Source organism: Poecilia latipinna, unplaced genomic scaffold (assembly GCF_001443285.1).
Source record: "Poecilia latipinna isolate Pla-1442-1.1 unplaced genomic scaffold, P_latipinna-1.0 Scaffold708, whole genome shotgun sequence".
Lineage (NCBI taxonomy): Eukaryota > Metazoa > Chordata > Actinopteri > Cyprinodontiformes > Poeciliidae > Poecilia > Poecilia latipinna.
This window is the reverse complement of record NW_015113324.1, coordinates 261,151-279,499: the sequence shown is the minus strand read 5'-3', so window position 1 is coordinate 279,499 and position 18,349 is coordinate 261,151. Positions and strand designations below refer to the sequence as shown.

The following is an 18,349-nucleotide window of genomic DNA, read 5'->3' as shown; positions in this document are numbered from 1 at the left end:
ATTCATTCTTTCCCCTGCCAATTGGCCTAGATAAAGTACTTCATGATGACATGCAGGTACTGGAGAGTGGTGGGTTAGAATGTGGATGAGGTGCAAAACTTGTCCAGTAGTCAAAAGTATGCAAAAGAAATAGATTTTTGCACTTTGAAAATATTTGAAAACACTTATTCCTTATTACATAGACATGAACACAATCATAAAAAGATTGGTCACCATTATGAAATTAAACTCTAGTTCTGATGTTTAAAATGTACATCATTTCTGCACACATTTTGAGTACTTCAGTAAATGATCTGGGATATTTAAATAACCTGTTTATGATGACATTACCTTTTTTCTCAAAGTAGACAATATCAGTCAAGGATTACTGAAATCAGAGTCCAGACTTGAAGTGTGTTAAAGATTAGGTTGACGACAAGGACTTCTTCCAATTTTAAAAGCTTGGGAGTTTCCTCTTGTGGTATTTTAATTACAAATACCGCAAGAAAAGTAGCAGTAAAAGCATTTATAATTAAGATAAAATAGTTAATTTAATTACACATATTACAATTATATCTGTGTTCGTAAGATATTAAAGTGTAAATACTTAACTGCAGCTACTCGATTTCTAGAATAATTGTACTTGTATTGTCTGTATTCTAATAATATGTTACAAAATAAAACTTACTACATTCACCAATGTTTTCCATGTATTCAAATAAAGTGTTTGTCCCTGCAGTTGACATCTTTTAGAGAAAAGTTACATGAACTTTTCAAAGCAGCGTGAAGAGTATTTACTTAGGACTAAACATTACAACACTCAGTTCCAACGTTAGCAGAAAGTTCCAAGGCAATCCGGAAAATTACCAGTACTTACGTCAATTCATTTTTACCGTAAATATGTGGTACCCTCCTCAATATTACTGTTCTCTCACTGATTCCACTTTTTAGGACACTGTAACATATAGAGGAGTCTGGAATTTATTTTGTAACTCTAGGTTTGGTATTATTTTTCAGTTTCTCTCCCAAAAATGTAAAAACATGTGTTTATTTTATTTTATTTTTTATTTTTTTGCTGCATCCGAGCCTTGGAAAATTTACCGTAAGTACGGTAGAAACCGGACATGTCGTAAAGCTTGCAGCTGATATAAGGCCGTGGTTCGTTCCGGAGAAAAGTGGATTTGGCCACTCCACGGAGGGCGGATTTTAAGAGCAGAGCAAGCGATCTTTTAACTATGAATTGTACATATTTTAGAAGTAGAGTATTTAATTTATCTAGAAAATGAGAGCTTTGGGCTTTTTCCTGTGGGAAATCGGCGCTGTAATGCTGACCAGCTCGCCTTCGACTGAAGAAACAATGCAGGCCTAGCTAGCGGAGGCTAATCGGATAACTGGCCGACCAGTGGGATTTAAACCGTGGACGGAGCTGTGATTTAAAGCTGTTGAGGCGACATAAAACGGTAGGTTACAACTGTTTATTCGTGTAAGTTTGGATGTATACATATATGTTAACATTGGTTTCATTTTTGTGTATTAAAACGTTGGAGTTTTGAGGCCATGGGTGTCAAGAGATAATGCGTTAGCATGCTAGCCTTAGTCTGTTGAGTAACAATCTTTGTGATTTTGGTTGAAAAATCTTTCAGGGGTGTGCATATTTATGGATACATTTGGGCTAAAAACTGACAGAAACTCATAGATACACTTTTTAATACATATATATGTATATATTCTAACACTAGTGTTAGGAAAATCTGTTCTTCAACACCCTGTCAGTAATAACCTCTTTGTAAAGGTTTTTTTCTAAACTTACCTGCTTTGAAAGAATATTGTGGTGAATTTTGCTTTAGTTGGGTACAGCACATGAAGCCATCCTTAAAAATACAATTTCTGTATTTCAATCTCATAACGATGCTTTGTTGATTAGTTTGTCGCATGTAATTATACAGGCATGGATTATATTAAGAAACACTTTCGATTTCCAAAGTTTTTTTTTGTTTGTTTTTTTTTTTTAATCAACCTGTCCGCATAGAACTAAAATGTATATATTTTAGATATATTGTTATCTCTTTTGTTATCTGAGAAATTAATGATTTAAATATAATAATGTTCTCTGAACGACAGAGCACATTGGCAGCTTCAGATTAAAATGTTTTGGGCTTGTTTTAGTTGTCCTAATCTCATTAGATCTGGACAGATTTCGTTGTGAATGTTAATGTAAGTCGGTATTGGTGAGTATATTGTCCAGGCCTTGTTCTCTCTTTTTTTTTTTTCTTTTTTTTTTGTCCTTCCATTTTCCCTGTGAGGACAGGCCTTTGATGTCTGGGAGCCCATGTTGTGTGACGGTGTTCTAGTGCACAGTTCATCTCTACTGTCATCCATGCTCACGTTTCAAAGTTTCTCTGTATAATTATGTTGAGATGAGATAAGCAGTCCTTTTCGTTTCTAGATGCTTCCAGCAGAGACTGACCCTCCCACCCCTTTTTCAGATCCATATCAGCTTAGATGTCTGATTTCATTTTTTCCACTAAAATATAAAACTATACTTTTTTTTTTTTTTTTCCAAGCTTTCCTGTCAGTAATTATTTTGCGAGCAGGGACAGTGTCCCGTTTTGTGTGCTTGTGTTGTTAACCAGGGGATTTCTTATTCTAAGAGGATAATGACTCAGTTGGTCATTTAAATGGTAATTTAATGCTGGCTTGATTTTTGAACATATCATCGATTCTGAAACTATCAAAGTTGGAGTTTTCTTTAGCATTCATACCCAAGAAATATGTAGTTATGTGACCTGGTTGGTCACCTATTGGTAAAAAATTTAATTGTTGGGTTTTTTACAGGTTGGTCAAGTGGTAAAGTCTGCATCAAAATTCCTTAGTGCATCCCAATAAGAATTTCCCTACTACTATGTCATATATATTCAGAAAAGTTAGGACTTTTCATATAAAAATGTGAAAAGTTGTGACCCAAAATTACAAAACTGGAATAATTTAAGCAATATTCTGGACAGCAATAAAAAGTTAAAACTCCACACAGAAATTGGGGAGTGCAGATTTAAAATAAAACTTTAAAAGCAGTCTCCCATTAATCACAAAGATTGACAGTTTCTAAAATGTATTTGATATTTTCCTGCATTTTTAATCAATTATACACATTTTTTAAAGTAAAAGAGTATAATTTTTGGTTAATTTACTTTTAAAGGGGCATTATTCAGCCAGCTGTCACATTTACTTACACTGTATTTGGTGATTTAAAGTTTTCTGTTAAAACTTTTGAGTTATTTATTGATTTATTGCTGGGCTCCAGACATTCCACAAAACAGCATTTTATTTTTTTAGAAATGGTATATATATTTATATCTATGTCAACAAGAGTTGTTTTCTCAAGTAAATCAACTCTTGTTTTGACTTAATGACATTTCAGCTCTGTTCACAAGCTATATCACTAACACGAAGGGGAAAAATTGGCGGCTGAGCGACATTCCGGGTGTGTTTTCTTTACATTTCTCGTATAAATTATCTGCAACTCGCAGAAGCAAATAAGATGTTGTGGAGGAGGTATCGCTGCTAGTTGCATAATCATACATTCAGCGCTATGCGCAAAAAGCTGCAGCCACAGACGTATGGTAATATTCCCAATTATACATTGGGGATGCTGATTATTTTCCTTTTTTTCCCAATTGTTGTAAAACTCTCTTTTTTTTTTTTTCCTTCTTGCAGCAATGAGTTCACAGCTGCAAGTCTTCTCTCCCCCTTCAATCTCCTCCAGTGCCTTTTGCCGAGTTAAGAAGCTCAAGGTGGAGAGCAATGTTTGGGACGTTTCCACCACTGAAGCCTACGGTTCCATAGCAGGCCAGTCGGCGTACGCATTCACCCCAGCCATGGCCGTGCCTCCGTTTGCGCCATCGCTCGTCTTCCCTCCCGCTGCCACGGGCTCCAGGGGCCAGGTGGTGGTGCGAGCCGCTGATAGCACAGGTAGCCTTCCTCGCGGGTCCAGTCGACGCGTCCCCGAGCAGGCGACCTCTTCGTCGTACAATCACGAGACGACGTCGGAAGCGAGGAGCCAGAGGCACGGCCAGAAGAGAAAGCTAGAGGAGGTCAGCGAGGGCAGCGGGAGCGGGTGTGGCAGCGTTCAAATCCTGGAGGAGCTCTCGGCTCCCGCGGCGACCTACTCCACCCGCACTGGCAGAGGCGGCGGAGGCGGCACAGGCCAGTCCATACCTCACTCGGCTCCGACCACCAAGAGCAGCAGCTCCAACGGCGAGGGGGATTATCAGCTCGTTCAGCACGAGATCCTCTGCTCCATGTCCTCCAGCTACGAAGTCCTAGAGTTCCTGGGAAGGGGCACGTTTGGGCAAGTGGCCAAGTGTTGGAAAAGGGGCACCAATGAGATCGTGGCAATCAAGATTCTGAAGAACCATCCTTCATACGCTCGTCAGGGACAAATCGAGGTAAAGCGCGTTCGTGATTCAGTAGGTAGAATCTCCAGGAAAACCAGCGTTTGTTTCTAACCAGCCGGTTTCTGTTCTCCACAGGTGGGCATTCTGAATCGGCTGAGTGCAGAGAACGCAGACGAGTACAATTTTGTGCGCTCGTACGAATGCTTCCAACACAAGGGCCACACCTGCTTGGTGTTTGAGATGCTGGAGCAGAACCTGTACGACTTTCTAAAGCACAGCAAGTTCAGCCCACTCCCCTTACGACACATCAGACCCATCCTGCAGCAGGTCGGCTGAACGTAATGACTTCTTTTTTTGTCGTCGTCGTTGTATTTCAAGAAGTTCTAACAGCTGTTTGCATTTTTAGGTGGCCACAGCACTGATGAAACTGAAGAGTTTAGGACTGATCCATGCGGACCTGAAACCTGAAAACATCATGCTGGTCGACCCGATCAGGCAGCCGTACCGGGTGAAGGTCATAGACTTCGGCTCTGCGAGTCACGTGTCGAAAGCTGTGTGCTCAACCTACTTACAGTCTCGCTACTACAGGTATTTTACTAATCTCGACACAAGCTGTCATTTTGGAAACAAAAAATAAATAAATAAAACATTTGGGATCAGATTTGTCACTTCACTCATTAATTGCTGATTGCTGTCTGCCGTCCAGGGCTCCAGAGATCATTTTGGGCCTGCCGTTCTGTGAGGCCATCGACATGTGGTCGTTGGGCTGTGTGATCGCTGAGCTGTTTTTAGGCTGGCCTCTTTACCCCGGAGCTTCCGAGTACGACCAGGTCAGTGTGGACGTTGGTCAGATCTTAAATCTAATCATCCGAAATGAGGAGAATGCAGTAGATCGTACAAAACAAACTGATTCCGTGTCCTCTGCGTCTCCAGATCCGATACATTTCTCAGACTCAAGGCCTCCCAGCTGAATACCTCCTGAGCGCCGGCACCAAGACCAGCCGCTTCTTCAACCGAGGCCCGGACTCCAGCTACCCGCTGTGGCGGCTTAAGGTTGATATGGCATACGAAAGCTTAACACACGTCTACTACGCAAATGTAGTAGATGACGACTAGATGGAAGCATTGCTAAATTATCCCGGTTTTAAGATATTCTTGTAGCATAATAAAGTCATCTACTGCACAGACTAGAGCTTAGCTGAGAAAACTTTAACCATCCAAAACAAATCAAACCTTTTTTTAAAGGTATTTTTAGGGTTTTATTGAAGAAAATGTTTTTATGAAACACAGCTTAGATTTTATTTCTTAGAGAATTTTGTACAAATTGTGCAACACAGTCGTTAGAGGTTAAAAACAAAAGTAGAGACATAACAGACTTGAAGTGGTAAAAGTTTATTTATTACATGACATTGCAACTTTATCAAGCAGAAATCTGTGTTGCTCTTATAAAACTTCCTACATGCACTTCCTATTTTACAGATCATTGATCTGTCTCATAAAACAACAAGTTTATACAATTTAAAGCTGTCAACAAATCCTGCCCCAATTTCTTGACGCACTGTTTCATTGAAATTCTCTCATAATTGCCGTAATGTTTAAGTTCTCTCATAATTTGGTTCATCATTCCAAAATGGTTTTATCGCTACACATATACATGCATTACATTCTTTGTTTTGTTTTTGTTTTTTGCCCTAGACACCAGCAGAGCACGAAATGGAGATGGGAATCAAATCGAAGGAGGCCAGGAAGTACATCTTCAACTGTCTAGATGACATGATGCAGGTACGCTTCGTCTTTAGTTTGTAGACTTTGTTTTAACGTCTAGGAAATCTTCTGAAGTATTTGTCGATTATGAAACCGTTTTCATTACTTTCCGCGTTCAGGTCAACCTATCATCTCATTTGGAGGGGACGGACATGCTGGCTGAGAAAGCCGACAGGAGAGAGTTCATAGATCTCTTGAAACGGATGCTTCGTCTCGATGCTGACAAAAGAATCACTCCCACGAAAACGCTGGGCCACCCTTTCGTCACGATGAGTCACCTAATAAATTATCCGCACAGCTCACAGTAAGTGGAGTTGGGGAGGGGAAGTCGAATCAGTTTTTTGGAGAAAGTGCTTACCTAGGTGTCGCTCCTAAAATATTTGGCACTCCAACTTTTTTTTTTCCCCTCCCCAGTGTCAAGTCATGCTTCCAAAATATGGAGATCTGCAAGCGCCGGAGCACGTACGACAGTAGCAAGTCTCTGTACTCCACCAATGCAGTTCCCAGTGCTGCCGCAGGAAACCTCACTGTTACCTTCAGTAGCCAGCTTAACCAGCATAACCAGGTAGGAGCTGTGCGTGCAAATATGTATGCACACCTGGCTGTAATAGCACACACTAAATGTAGGTGTTCATTGTTTTTTTTCTTTACTCTCTGTCAACATGCATAAACCGGTTTTTAAGCCTTTGACTCTGCTTATGTCATGTATCAGGATAAAGTATTATAACACTTTATCCTGATATCAAAATGTACTTTCTACTCTTCTCAAAAAGTTAGAAATTGTTTTCAGCAGAGTCCAGGTGTAGCTTTTCAAAGACTGTGCCACTTTCTACAGAAGAATAATTGCAGAGATCTTTTGTCTTTCTATGTAAAAACACAAAATCTTACCAAGTATGTTTGGTCTAGTTTCTAGTGCAGATATCTTTGTACTCTCGAGATAAGACAAAACGAACTTACAAGCAGCAGTTCAGCAAGATAGAGGAGATTTTTTTTCTAGTCAGTTTCTTAATACTGATAAGAAAAAGTACTAGAAACTAGAACAAACATACTTGGTAACATTTTGTGTTTTTTGCAGCGTGTCCACTAAGGTGGTGTTCTCTTGAGCTGGACAGTAACATTTCAAGTTATTTCAGGGCAGTTATGTCAGCATTGACGCTGCGGTTTGTCAGACTCTGTGAAGTATCTAAGATGAATGACGGCAAACGTGTTCCTGAACCTTTAAGCCTTCTGGTGTTGATCAGTGTCGTCATCTCAACAGGTGCCTTCTGCAGGGGGTGCGGTGCCTTTGCTGAACTACCAGCCAGCTCTTTACCAACAGGCCACTATCAACATTCCTGGTTTGGCTCAACAAAGCGTCCCACTTCCAGCCCGTCCTGCTGGGCTGTGTACCCAGACAGAACCGTTCCAGCAGACCCTTATTGTGTGTCCACCCTCTACTATTCAAGGTAGACCATAGACTTATAGTCACACAGCAGTGCTCTTATAATTTGTCCTGCATTCCCAAATACTAGACTAAGGCAGTGGTTCCCAAAGGTTTTCATGCTCTACCTTCTGCCCCTTCCGAAACCCACAGAAAATGCTTCAAAATATGTAAAGAATATCAATTTTTACAATGTTTTTCCCCCCACTTTTATTCACTATTCAATAATTATTGCTGTCGTTTAGCATAAATGCTGCCTCATGCATTTTAAATTTAGTTGGCCATGAATTCTATGGTAAAATTTTTATTATCAGGTAATATAACTTTATTCATTCTGATGTCATAAAGTTTTACCTGATGCTAAACAAAAACCGCCACAGTCCCCTCTTGATGCCAAGAAAATATGCAATATACATATTTTTATATTTATCCCACAGTTCCAACACGAGTCTTGTCCAATAAAGTAAAATAAAATCTAAACTTTGTTTCATACACTTGTCCATTTTTCTTTGTGCTGTGCTAGCTTGAGGCGAAAGCAACTTGATCAGAAGGATGACAAAGACAAATATTATAAATGTATATATTTAATATTGAATATACATAGTTCAGTTTTAAGTTATTTTAACTTGTATTTTTTATATATATATATTCAGTTTTTACTTTTACATTTGTTTCCTTCATCTTACCAAGTTTCTGAGGCCACCTTATCGCCCCCTGGTGGCCACCTAGGGAATCACAGCCTCCACTTTGAAATGCATTGTACTATAGAAGCCTTGCATTCTCACAAATATGCTAATGAACTGAATGTAAAAATAGGGTTTAGTTTTATTTGAAAAAAAATTGGTTTTTATAATCTTTTGATTTTTTTTTTTCCTGGTTTTGTGTTTTTGTTTCAATTGTTGTTTTGTTTTTCAGGGCTACAACCATCGAGTAAGAGCTCCAGCTTCCCTGTCAGGGTGGAGAACTCTGTACCTATAGTACCTCAGAACCAGTCTGCTCAGTCACTGCAGATCCAACCAAGTATGCTCACCCAGGTAAGCATTTTTATGGTATTCGAATATGTTCTTTTCACATTATCACTATAACCTTCAGTGGTTTTTGCTAGACTCTATGTGTTACATCAACACGAAAGGGTTGGGAAACAAGATACAGGACTTTCAAATGTTTATAGAAGTCAAATTGTAAAAATAAATAAATAAGAACAACAGTGATTCAGCTGTTAACTTTTACTCTTATTTCCATTAACTGCTGATTTGTGATTTTCAACACTAGGGGAGCTGAAGGACTGGAGTTAAAGACGGCTAAATTTAATGCAGCAAGGTGATTTTAAAGAAGCTAAGTCATCAGAAATAACATTTACAGGTTCAGGGAAAAACAATCAGCCACGAGCATTAAGCTGTTTAAACTCTGACGGGTGAATATAAAATGAGCGTAATGTTTTTCTTGGCTACATTTACCCATGAGCCTCTGGTTCCTGAATAAAGAAGCTCATTCCTTTGGCTAGCTGCAGAGTTACTGGTACCAGGGTGAAGGTTTCTGGTTGGAGACTCAAAGAACTGGTGTTTAGTAAACTCGAGCACCAGTCTGCTACTGGAACCAGTTTAGTAGAGATGGTCACATGTTAGCGACTGTGTATTGTGGGAAATTGTTAGCAATTTGTTTTAAAGTATTTTCTAAAATTGCTGCAGTCGCGTTTCTCTGGAACCTGTTAACTATTTTAAATAAAAATGATGGGTTTTTTTTATTATTTATCACAACAGTGCTGGATCCCGCTCAGACTTTTTGCAAATTTTAAGTTTTCAGAGTCTCTTAAACCTTTTTTCCCCCCCAATTTAGCTGCCTAGTAATTTTGGATACCTTGATCCAGGGTGCTGATCTCCTTAGGCCTCACTCTCCCTCATTATGCTTCGCCTCATACTCTGCGCTTAAGCCCATAAACCTTGAAGTTTACACAACTTAGAGTTGGGAAAATATGTATCAAAATATATTCTGTCCAAAATTCCCGCTTTGGTAATGATTGTTCTCAGTGTGCTAAGCAAACACTGTCTGACCTTGCTAAAAAAAGAAAAAAAAAGAAAAAAAGAAGTCTTGATAAATTGGAGATGGACTTTCAGGGTTTTGATCACAAAGTTGATCAAAAATATGTTTGATCTTGACTTTCTTATATGTGAATAGTAAAAGAAACATAACATGATTTTATCACATTTTGTGCTTAGCTGATAATCCTCTGACTACATGGATTTAAAGGAGGCAAAAAATCTTGTCGGTTTTACAGTTTAGGTTTTTCAAAGGTTGTGTACATGAAGTTGCTTGTCCTTCTGTTGCGCTTCGGCTCTTTGTGGATTTGCTTTCAGAGCCGATTGGAGTGTTTTTTGAGATGTGGGGGGGTGTTGAGTACTCCTACGTCAGTCACGTAGCTGACCAGTGTTCCCTCTGTCCGTCTCTTTGCATCTGTTTGTGCTTCCCCTCAGCCAATCACAGGGCTGCAGGGCCTGACCTTGTATTTTTTTTTTTACTCTTCACCTAACACTTCCCTCCTCTATCCTCCCTTCCTCCTCCAGGGTTCCTGCACACCCCTGATGGTGGCCACCTTGCACCCACCCCCACCAGGCATAGCCCCTCAGTATTCCCTGCCCCTGGGGCTGGGCCCCGGGGTGGGTCGGCCAGCCCTCCTGGAGCACACGGCCACTGTGCTGGTAAAGCACCGACGGCATCCTGTGGAGAATGTCTCACTCACTAACACTAGCAGCTTTCCTTCCCCATTCTGTCGCTCCATTCGTTTGCAAGTTCTCCGTTCCTCCTGTGCCACACGTTGTATGGGGCTCGTCCTTCTCGTAGTTTCCAATCTCGCGTACGGACGTATCACAGTTGGTCCATGCTCAAATTCCGCCTTATTAACCACGAGGCCTTTTTTTTTTTTTTTTTTTTTTTTTACTTTTTTTGAAACTTGGTGTTTGAACATGACGTCAAAATTGATGACATTTCCCCTTTTTTATTCCCTTCATCATCCACCCATTTTCATTCCCCAGTTCTTCCCCCAATAGGTGTGCTCAGGGCATGGAGCGCATGCGCTGCTGAGTTGGTCTGCGCTTTGCTTGTTAGCTTCTCTTTGTCCTGTCCTGCCATCGATTTCCAGCAGCGGAGGTCGCAGCTGCGACCACTAAGAGCTCTCACACACACCTCTTCTGTTTCAGCCCCTGAACATGTGGCATGCTCTTTCCCAACATTTACGATCAGCAGACTGTTTTGTCATCAGGGGACTGAACTAATCTGGATCTTCTTTAACAGGCACCGCGGTTCTGTAAATACTCGACTCTTTATCTGATCCGTTTACAGCGCTTCATTGTTTGTGCTTTGCATGGTTTCATCCTGTGAATTTGTTGCAGGCCAATGCTAGAATTAAAGGAATGGCTTGGGAAAGGTTGCTCGCTTCTCTGGCTTTGTGCTTTTGCCTGTAGACGATCCCAGCAACTGGCTTGTATTTATTTATTTACTTTTTTTTTTTTTTTTTAGTCTGTGGATTTCTCAGCATGGCTTAATACGTCTTGCCCATGGCAGCAATTAGAAAACCGATTCTCATTTTTAAGTATCTACCTTGGTGCATCTACTCATGGGTCTTTTTGTCTTTCTCAGCAGGCTTGGCCAACTGGTACCCAACAAATCCTCATCCCCTCGTCTTGGCAGCAGGTCCCAGGTGTGGCCATCCATGGCTCCGCCCACCAGGCGAACGTCACAGAATCTCCCCTGGAAGCCATTCACTCGGGCGCCGCTGTGCAGACGGGACAAAGCTGGCGGTGGGTGAACCGGTTTAAACATGCCGCAGGGTTGTGGGACGACAAGGAATTTGGTGTACTTGCCGTTTCTTTTAGTGTCTCGATGTTGATTTGATGCCATTTTGGCTTCTGTAGGTCAGAAATGAGACTCCATGTTTGGAGGGGAAAAAGCTCAGAGTGTGGGAAGAAGACAGGCAGGCCTTTAAAAATGATTCTAGAGAAATTGAGGGTTTTTTTTTTTTTTTTTTTTTCATATTTAACACTGTTAGTCAGTAGTCTTCAACATTGGACCATTATGACATTATTTAATACAATAACAAATAGTTAACAAATAAAAAAGGAAAGAACTCAGAAATATAGAAGCTGAATATTGCATTACTTTTTTTAGTTAATATTTATTCCTCTTTATTGCTTTCAATTATTACTTTCTGACTAAATAATGCTGAAAGCAGTACTTTTGTCATGCAAAATGAACTTAATTGCTATTAAGAAAAAACTTTTTTAAGCTCATTTTCTTTAGTGTCTCAGATGTTGGTGAGTTTTTTTTTTGTTTTTTTTTAACTAGAAATCATCATCCCAAAAATAAACAAAGATGACATTTTGCATCATTTTATTAAGATGCTATGAATAAGTCAGCTCAGTATATTTTATGCCAAGGAACAGACAATTACTTTAGAAAATGTTGACAGGCTGTGATATGTTTATATCTCTCTCTGTCTTTGTCTTTCCAAATTCCTCAGAATTGTATCTTCGCCATCTTCGTTTTTTTCTTTTTTTCTCTTGTTGTTTGCCGTGCTCATTTTTTTAATTTGTTATCCCCCAACAGAAACGGATCTCAAGCCAGGACGCAGCAAGAGAGAAAGAAAGGAAAAGCCCGGTGTGGGGAGAACAGAAACAGGTTTGTAAGGTTTTCAAATGGTTGCGGCTTCCCTTGGGAAATGGCGTTGTGCCAGATGATGGCAAACGTAATCCCTTAATTAACTTTGCACGGAGCCCGTGAGAGGCTCGGTGACACTTGAGTGACAACAGCTTCTGTTTAGGACACAAAAAATGATTAGATGAGTTGAGGTGAAATGTCAGAAAAACCTTCAAATAATCTGAAATAATTTCCGCCACACCTTCATCGTCAGTTCTAAAATGTTGCCAGGTCTGGATGGAGAGAAATAAAAAAAACTAAAAAAATTGTTTCCATCTAGGGTTGTATCCACCACATCTATCCTCAGCAGCGGCGTGACCCCGCCCACTTCCTCTGTGGCCCTGTCCCAGCCCATCGTCATCTCGGACACCCCCAGCCCGGCGGTCAGCATCATCACCATTCACAGCGACACAGACACAGAAGACGAGCGCAAGTTCCACCCGGCCAGGTGAGTCCAACTCTCTGCTCTGCCTCAAACTCCTGACTGCTTGCGGACCGAAATATTCCAACCAATATTTATCCGTCTAGTATTGGACTGAGCCGAACCGAGCGCACCAACGTGATCAGCTGCGTCACGGTGCATGACTCTGACTCGTCCACCACCAGCCCGCTGACCCCGCTGCCTCGCAGCCTGAACGCCGCCGGCCCCCTGTCGTCCCGGCAGCCCAAGTCCCTGGCAGTGGTGGCTCCTTCGGTCAAGAGCCAGACCTTTGAGAGGGCGGCGGCTTCACACGGCCGCGTGGAGACTGGTGAGGGCGCTGCGGATGTCGGTCGAGTTTAATTCCAAGCGTTGATGATAAATGGATAACGATTCTATCCTGTCGACCTTCAGGTGCTTACATGAAGCCAAAAAGATCATCCAACCGGCAGCCCTGCAGCTCCGGGGAAAGCCTGGACCGAGCTGCGCTGGTCCCGAGCCAGTCTCACCCTTTGAACCTCAGCCAGGTGAGGCTTCGTCTTGTTTGTTTGTTTTGTGTCAATTTTTTTCTTTTCTTTTCTTTTTTTAATATTAATTATACATCACAAGACAAAATCCATAGCAAGGGTGCATTAGTGTAAAGGAAAGAAAATGTGGGTGGACTGAATGAAATAACACTGACATTATCATCAGTGGATAAATAAATTAAAATAAGTAGTAATAAAAAAAACATTTTTATTTGAAAAGGCAGCTTCACTTTGCAGTCATATCTTGCGCAACTTGCTCTTCTAGACTTTCCTCTGTTTTCTGCAGTTTTCAGATCAGAGAAGGGGGGGGGGGGGGAAAAAGCACAAAAACGGGCCGTTGGAGCATTGAGGCACTTCCAGTTCAGCAATAAAGCATGAACATGTGTCTCTGGGGTATTTTGTGAACAATTTCTGTATATTTCTATCACTGGATGGGAGAGACGATAATTATTTAAACGCTGTCTTTGTGCCAGACTACAGTAGATTTTGCTTGGGGGGGGGAAACGGTGCAGGAGATGAAATCATCCAGGTTGTGGCTTGGCTCCTATTAATATTCCTGGAGTTTGGAATGAGGCATCGTCGTCTCCGTATCGCACCCTGTTGCCACGTTCAGTGCGTCATATCTTGTACAATACAGCTTTTATTTTAGTTTCATAATACAGTCTTTGTTTTGACCAAAGCATGTTGCGTCTCGATGTAATATTGTAACATCACAGATCTTCTCACAGATTATCATTTATATCAGATTGTGGACTCTGGCTCGACTAAACGTGTAATTTTCCTCCTTTAAAGTTGAGCTTTTCTATAGGTGTGGCGTTCTGCTTTAGTTTGTGTTGACTGTTTTCACTGAGGCAGATCTAAGCCTTCAACCCAATGAGATCCTTGTAATCGTTCTGCAAACTGTGGCGTCAGCTAAAGGATGCAGAATCCACCAGAGTAGTTGAACTTTGTTGCAAGTCCTTTCAGTTTTCTGTAACTGAAGGCAGGAGCAAACTCGATTTACACTTTTACAAATTACTCCCCGGACTTTTTAGGAAGTCTTAGTTTCACTAAAATGCATAAGAATGACCTAAGAGAGGAGAGGATATTGACTGAGCCAAAGCTGCCCCCTGTTGGACGAAGCTATAATGGCAGCTGGGTTTGGAAATGATCTTCTTGGTATTCCATGGATGTTTATAACTTTGTCTTGATCCAACAATAATGAATAATTTTTTTCCTTGTTTTAGGTTCAGTCGGTGGTTTCTTCGTCTCAGGAGCGTTCGTTGGTCTCCCACGGCGACTCCTCTCTGCACCGCCAGCAGACGTTCCCTCCGGCTGTTCCCGCCTCTCACTACAGCTTCCCAGAAGTGACGGCCCTGGCCCCGGGCCCGGCCGCCGCAGCCGCTGCCGCCGCCGCCGCCGCAGCGGCCAGCCTGTACACCTACCCAGCTTCCACGGCGCTCTCCTCGGCTTCCCAGGCCATGGAGCAGCTGCTCAGCCGGGGCCACGGCAGCCACGGACACTCTCCCTCCGCCTATGCAGCAACGTACGCCTCATCTTCGTCGTCCTCCAGGAGGGACTCGGCCGGTCGCAAGGAGTCGGTCAGCAGCCTGCTGCACGGCCTGCCCGCCGCCTACCAGCACCAGTTTGCGGCCGGTTCACCCTACGTCAGCGTGACGCCCCGAGCTGAGGCGTACAGCGCCTACCAGCTGAGCCCCAGGCGCCTCACACAGTACCCCTACCTATAGGGAACCAATGCAATTATAAAAAAAAAAAAAGGTAGAGATGATCTACTGCCCCACTTGCATACTATCACAAAGGGACACTGAAACTTAAGAATTACTGTCTGTCACTTAATTGTTTGCTGCTTTTAACCACAAGAAAGCATTTCAGCCCTAGCTATCTATATGCTCTTTTGGACTATTTTAGTGTATTTGAAATGACTTTTGGTATTATTTGTAATGTATCTTAATACCCCCCCCCCACCCACCCATGGCTCATATTTTATCCCCCATCCTAGTCGATCCAGTTGTAAGGCATCATGTTAATTTATTTTGTGATGTAAAAACATCACAAAATAAAACTGTGATGTTTATTTTGAGGTTTTGTTGTGAAGAGAGATCCTCCTCCTGTCAGTAGCAGCAGAAATGCTCAAAAACAAGCCCTTAGTTTCTCATGAGCCTTAAGTTTCCACACTAATCCCTTGAAGCCCTGTATTTATTTAGCGAACATAAATACTGTAACTCCCCTCCCCATCCCCACTCCTTCCCATGTTTGTTTACTCATGTCGTTTTACTGTTTTCTTAAATTATGATGTTTATGGAAGGGGAAGCTCCGCCAAGATGTTCAGAGAAGAGTTGCGGCGAAAACTGTGATGGCTGTGTTTTTTTTTTTTTTGTTGTTGTTTTTTTTATTTAAATCGTGGTTGTTGTGTTCCTGTAGTGACGGCGTTTCGGACGGATCGATCATGTTTGTATGCAATAGAGAACTTTAAAACTGAGTGCTGAATGTACTGCTAAAGTTCAGAGCGTGATCTCCTTCCCGAAGCGATCATGTGAAAAGCTCTTTTTTTTTTTTTTTTTTTTTTTTTTTTTTTTTAATTGGGGTGGGGGGGGTAAATAAAATAAAAAGCCCCCCCCCTCCCCTCGCTTCATGTGTACTGGAAAGAAAAATGTATGTATTCATGTGAATCCAGACTTTTAGGACCTACTATTACTAAAACAGATTTAAGGCCAGTTATTTTCTCGCCTGAAAGCTGTAACAAACTAAACACCCCCTGTTCTGCACAAAGACGTATTTATGTAACAGTGTGTCGGGAAGACACTCCCAGCTGTCTGAGGCGAATTTTCCTATTGTCTGTTTTCAGGCCAAACGGTGGTGGGAGGGGCTTGGGGGGCAGAGTAGATCTGCCGACACACGCAGGCAGCGAAACCGTCAACCACTGTGTTCAGACATGCAGCTGCGAGACGGCTTCTCCTGCCAGCAGCGTCGTCGTCATCGTCTTTAAGGCGCTGATCTCTGGGTGGTTTGCGGGCTTTTAGGTTAAACCCCCCCCCCCCCCGCTTTTTTTGTTTTCTTGTTTGTTTTGTTTTTGTTTTCCATCATCGGTTCTGTGTTGTAATGTCTGAGTATTTAACTGTATTTCATCCTAACATAGTGTAGTTAAAGAGGATGTTTGGTAGAGCTAATTCAGGGAAAAAGGGGTTCAAATAATCCACTTTCACTGTTTCCAATAAAATAACCGCAATCTTAATTCCTTTGCTTCACGACTTGTTTCTTTATTTGCCACACGTTCCTGAGCGGTGAGGGCGAAATCTGCGTTTGCCATGCGAGTAAAACTGCAGATGAGATTTAATCACATTCTTCTCCCTCATAAACAGAGTTACTTCCAGAGAAGTGATTTGAGGTTTTTGTTTTATGCTGGCTCAAGGTTTAGCTCTTGCACGTGACCCAGAAAAATGTACAGAGCGAGTGTCGGTTTTACTATCAGTTTAATGGTGAGTAAAGCAAGTTGGTTTTAGATAAAGCTCCTTCAAGGCTGAAAAAATTGACTTTAGTAAACAGAGGATTGTTAGATAGAATCGTAGCTGAGAGGTAATAAAAACCCAAATCAATTTATTGGAAAGATGGTTCTTTTTCTTTTTTTTTTGATAAAAGGAACTGTAAAAGTTTTAACTGTTGCAAAACATCTAGAAGTGCTTAATGACATAGACCAAAAAAATGTAGAAATGTTTTGAAGAATACAATTCAGATGAAAGGGACACATTCTCAGACCGCTAATAAAAATCCAAAATTTTCAATCTATTAAAAATTATTAAAATGCCCTAACCGGTTTCATCCGCGTATTCCTGCGTTTGAAACCGTGAGCACCGAAAGTTGCAGGGATCACTTGTTTTAGAAAGTGAAACATAATATAATATTTCATCCTAATGAAATATTAGGTTTTTATGATTATGGCTTACAGATGACAAAAGAAACAAAATTCACTCTGAAAATTATACTGCGAAAGCATATTCACAGAAGGTTGAGTGGAAGGTAAAAGTGCAACAGAGATAACCTTGAGAGGATTGTCGAGAAAAATTTTTTAAACATTTGTGGAGCTTCACAAGCAGTGGACCGAGGCACATCAAGAACCCACTTAGATAAATCCCACATGAAGGAGACGAGCGACTTTTCTCAGTTTAGGAGAAAAAACCCCCAAAGTGCTCAGTTCAAAGTAGCTGAGTTTTTATGCTCTTAAATCAAGATTCAGAATCATCTAGACAAAAATATAATGGCTTAGAATATTTCATTCTAATGCATCTAGTTCACTTTCTAAAATGCGACCATTTCTTTCACAGAGTTCTAGTTTTAGAACTGGCTCCAGATTTGGTTTGATTATGACAAATCACACGACAAAACACAACGTTCAATGTTACTGATCAGGAATTTCTACAACTTTTTATCTTTTTTTTTTTTTTAGGAATTTTGATGGCGTTTGTAAAGCCTATCTCAATGTTTGTGGATGCTTGAATTCTACCTGCATCTGCATTTGGATTTTAGCCAATTTTTCTTTTTATCATTTAGCTTGAAGTTGCTTTGACAGTAATCAAGTGGAGAAGCCACATATTTTACGCCGCTATAAAACGCTGACATAAAACTTCAGTTCAATCCACTTTTTGTTTCTCTGTCGCTGCTGTAGCTGAACAAGAAACTATAGTTTTCCCAAATAGTGACATGTGACATTTCTTGTGGTGTCACCTTCAAGGCTGATGGCAAAAATTAGATATTAAGCAAAAATTCATATTTCAAAGGTTGCTGATAAAGCATCCTTAATCTCTAAAAGTACTTTAGAAAGTTCCAGATTCTTTTTCAACTGCAGGAGATGTGGGTGTGGTTTGAGCGATCACAACATTCTCTGTATTTACTTGTAATTCAGAGTGTGGTATTGAGTCTAATTCTTCCAGAGTGACGCCTCTACAACCATTCAAAAAGCTGGAAATCGTCTTGAGTCTGGGGACGGGAAAACCGCTGAATAATGGCCTATTCAAAACATGTTAAACAGTCTCCCTGTTCCCAGCAGCAAGCAGGGGGCGCCAACTGCTCATTGGCTTGTGCACACGTAAAAACATTTGATAACTTTTTGAAGGCGCAGCTGATAGATAAGTCGTGTGTGTATAGTATTTTAATCTGGACCCTC

General features: G+C 41.2%; 1 protein-coding gene across 4 annotated transcripts; it reads left to right on the top strand.

Annotated features, from left to right (window-relative positions):
- The first annotated feature begins 1,106 nt into the window (after positions 1–1,106).
- On the top strand, positions 1,107–14,950 carry LOC106955134 (homeodomain-interacting protein kinase 1-like). Of its 4 annotated transcripts, none has more exons than XM_015045124.1 (18): positions 1,107–1,439; positions 3,694–4,424; positions 4,509–4,700; positions 4,780–4,961; positions 5,080–5,203; positions 5,307–5,426; positions 6,069–6,155; positions 6,257–6,441; positions 6,552–6,702; positions 7,396–7,582; positions 8,473–8,591; positions 10,119–10,253; positions 11,194–11,351; positions 12,157–12,228; positions 12,527–12,694; positions 12,775–12,995; positions 13,079–13,191; positions 14,418–14,950. In XM_015045124.1, exons 2-18 carry the CDS (start codon positions 3,696–3,698, stop codon positions 14,916–14,918), a joined length of 3,444 nt encoding a protein of 1,147 aa, XP_014900610.1. In that variant the 5' UTR covers positions 1,107–1,439; positions 3,694–3,695; the 3' UTR covers positions 14,919–14,950. The 4 variants fall into 4 exon arrangements, with proteins under 4 accessions (XP_014900610.1, XP_014900609.1, XP_014900612.1 ...); XM_015045123.1 differs by having other exon boundaries at positions 11,191–11,351; XM_015045126.1 differs by lacking the exon at positions 10,119–10,253 and having other exon boundaries at positions 1,108–1,439.
- The last annotated feature ends 3,399 nt before the right edge of the window (positions 14,951–18,349 follow it).

Coding starts and splice junctions, on each gene's coding strand:
- LOC106955134 (XM_015045123.1), top strand. CDS start 3,696: ATGAGTTCACAGCTGCAAGTCTTCTCTCCCCCTTCAATCTCCTCCAGT. Junction 6,703..7,395: donor AGCTTAACCAGCATAACCAG/GTAGGAGCTGTG, acceptor TCATCTCAACAG/GTGCCTTCTGCAGGGGGTGC. Junction 13,192..14,417: donor ACCCTTTGAACCTCAGCCAG/GTGAGGCTTCGT, acceptor TCCTTGTTTTAG/GTTCAGTCGGTGGTTTCTTC.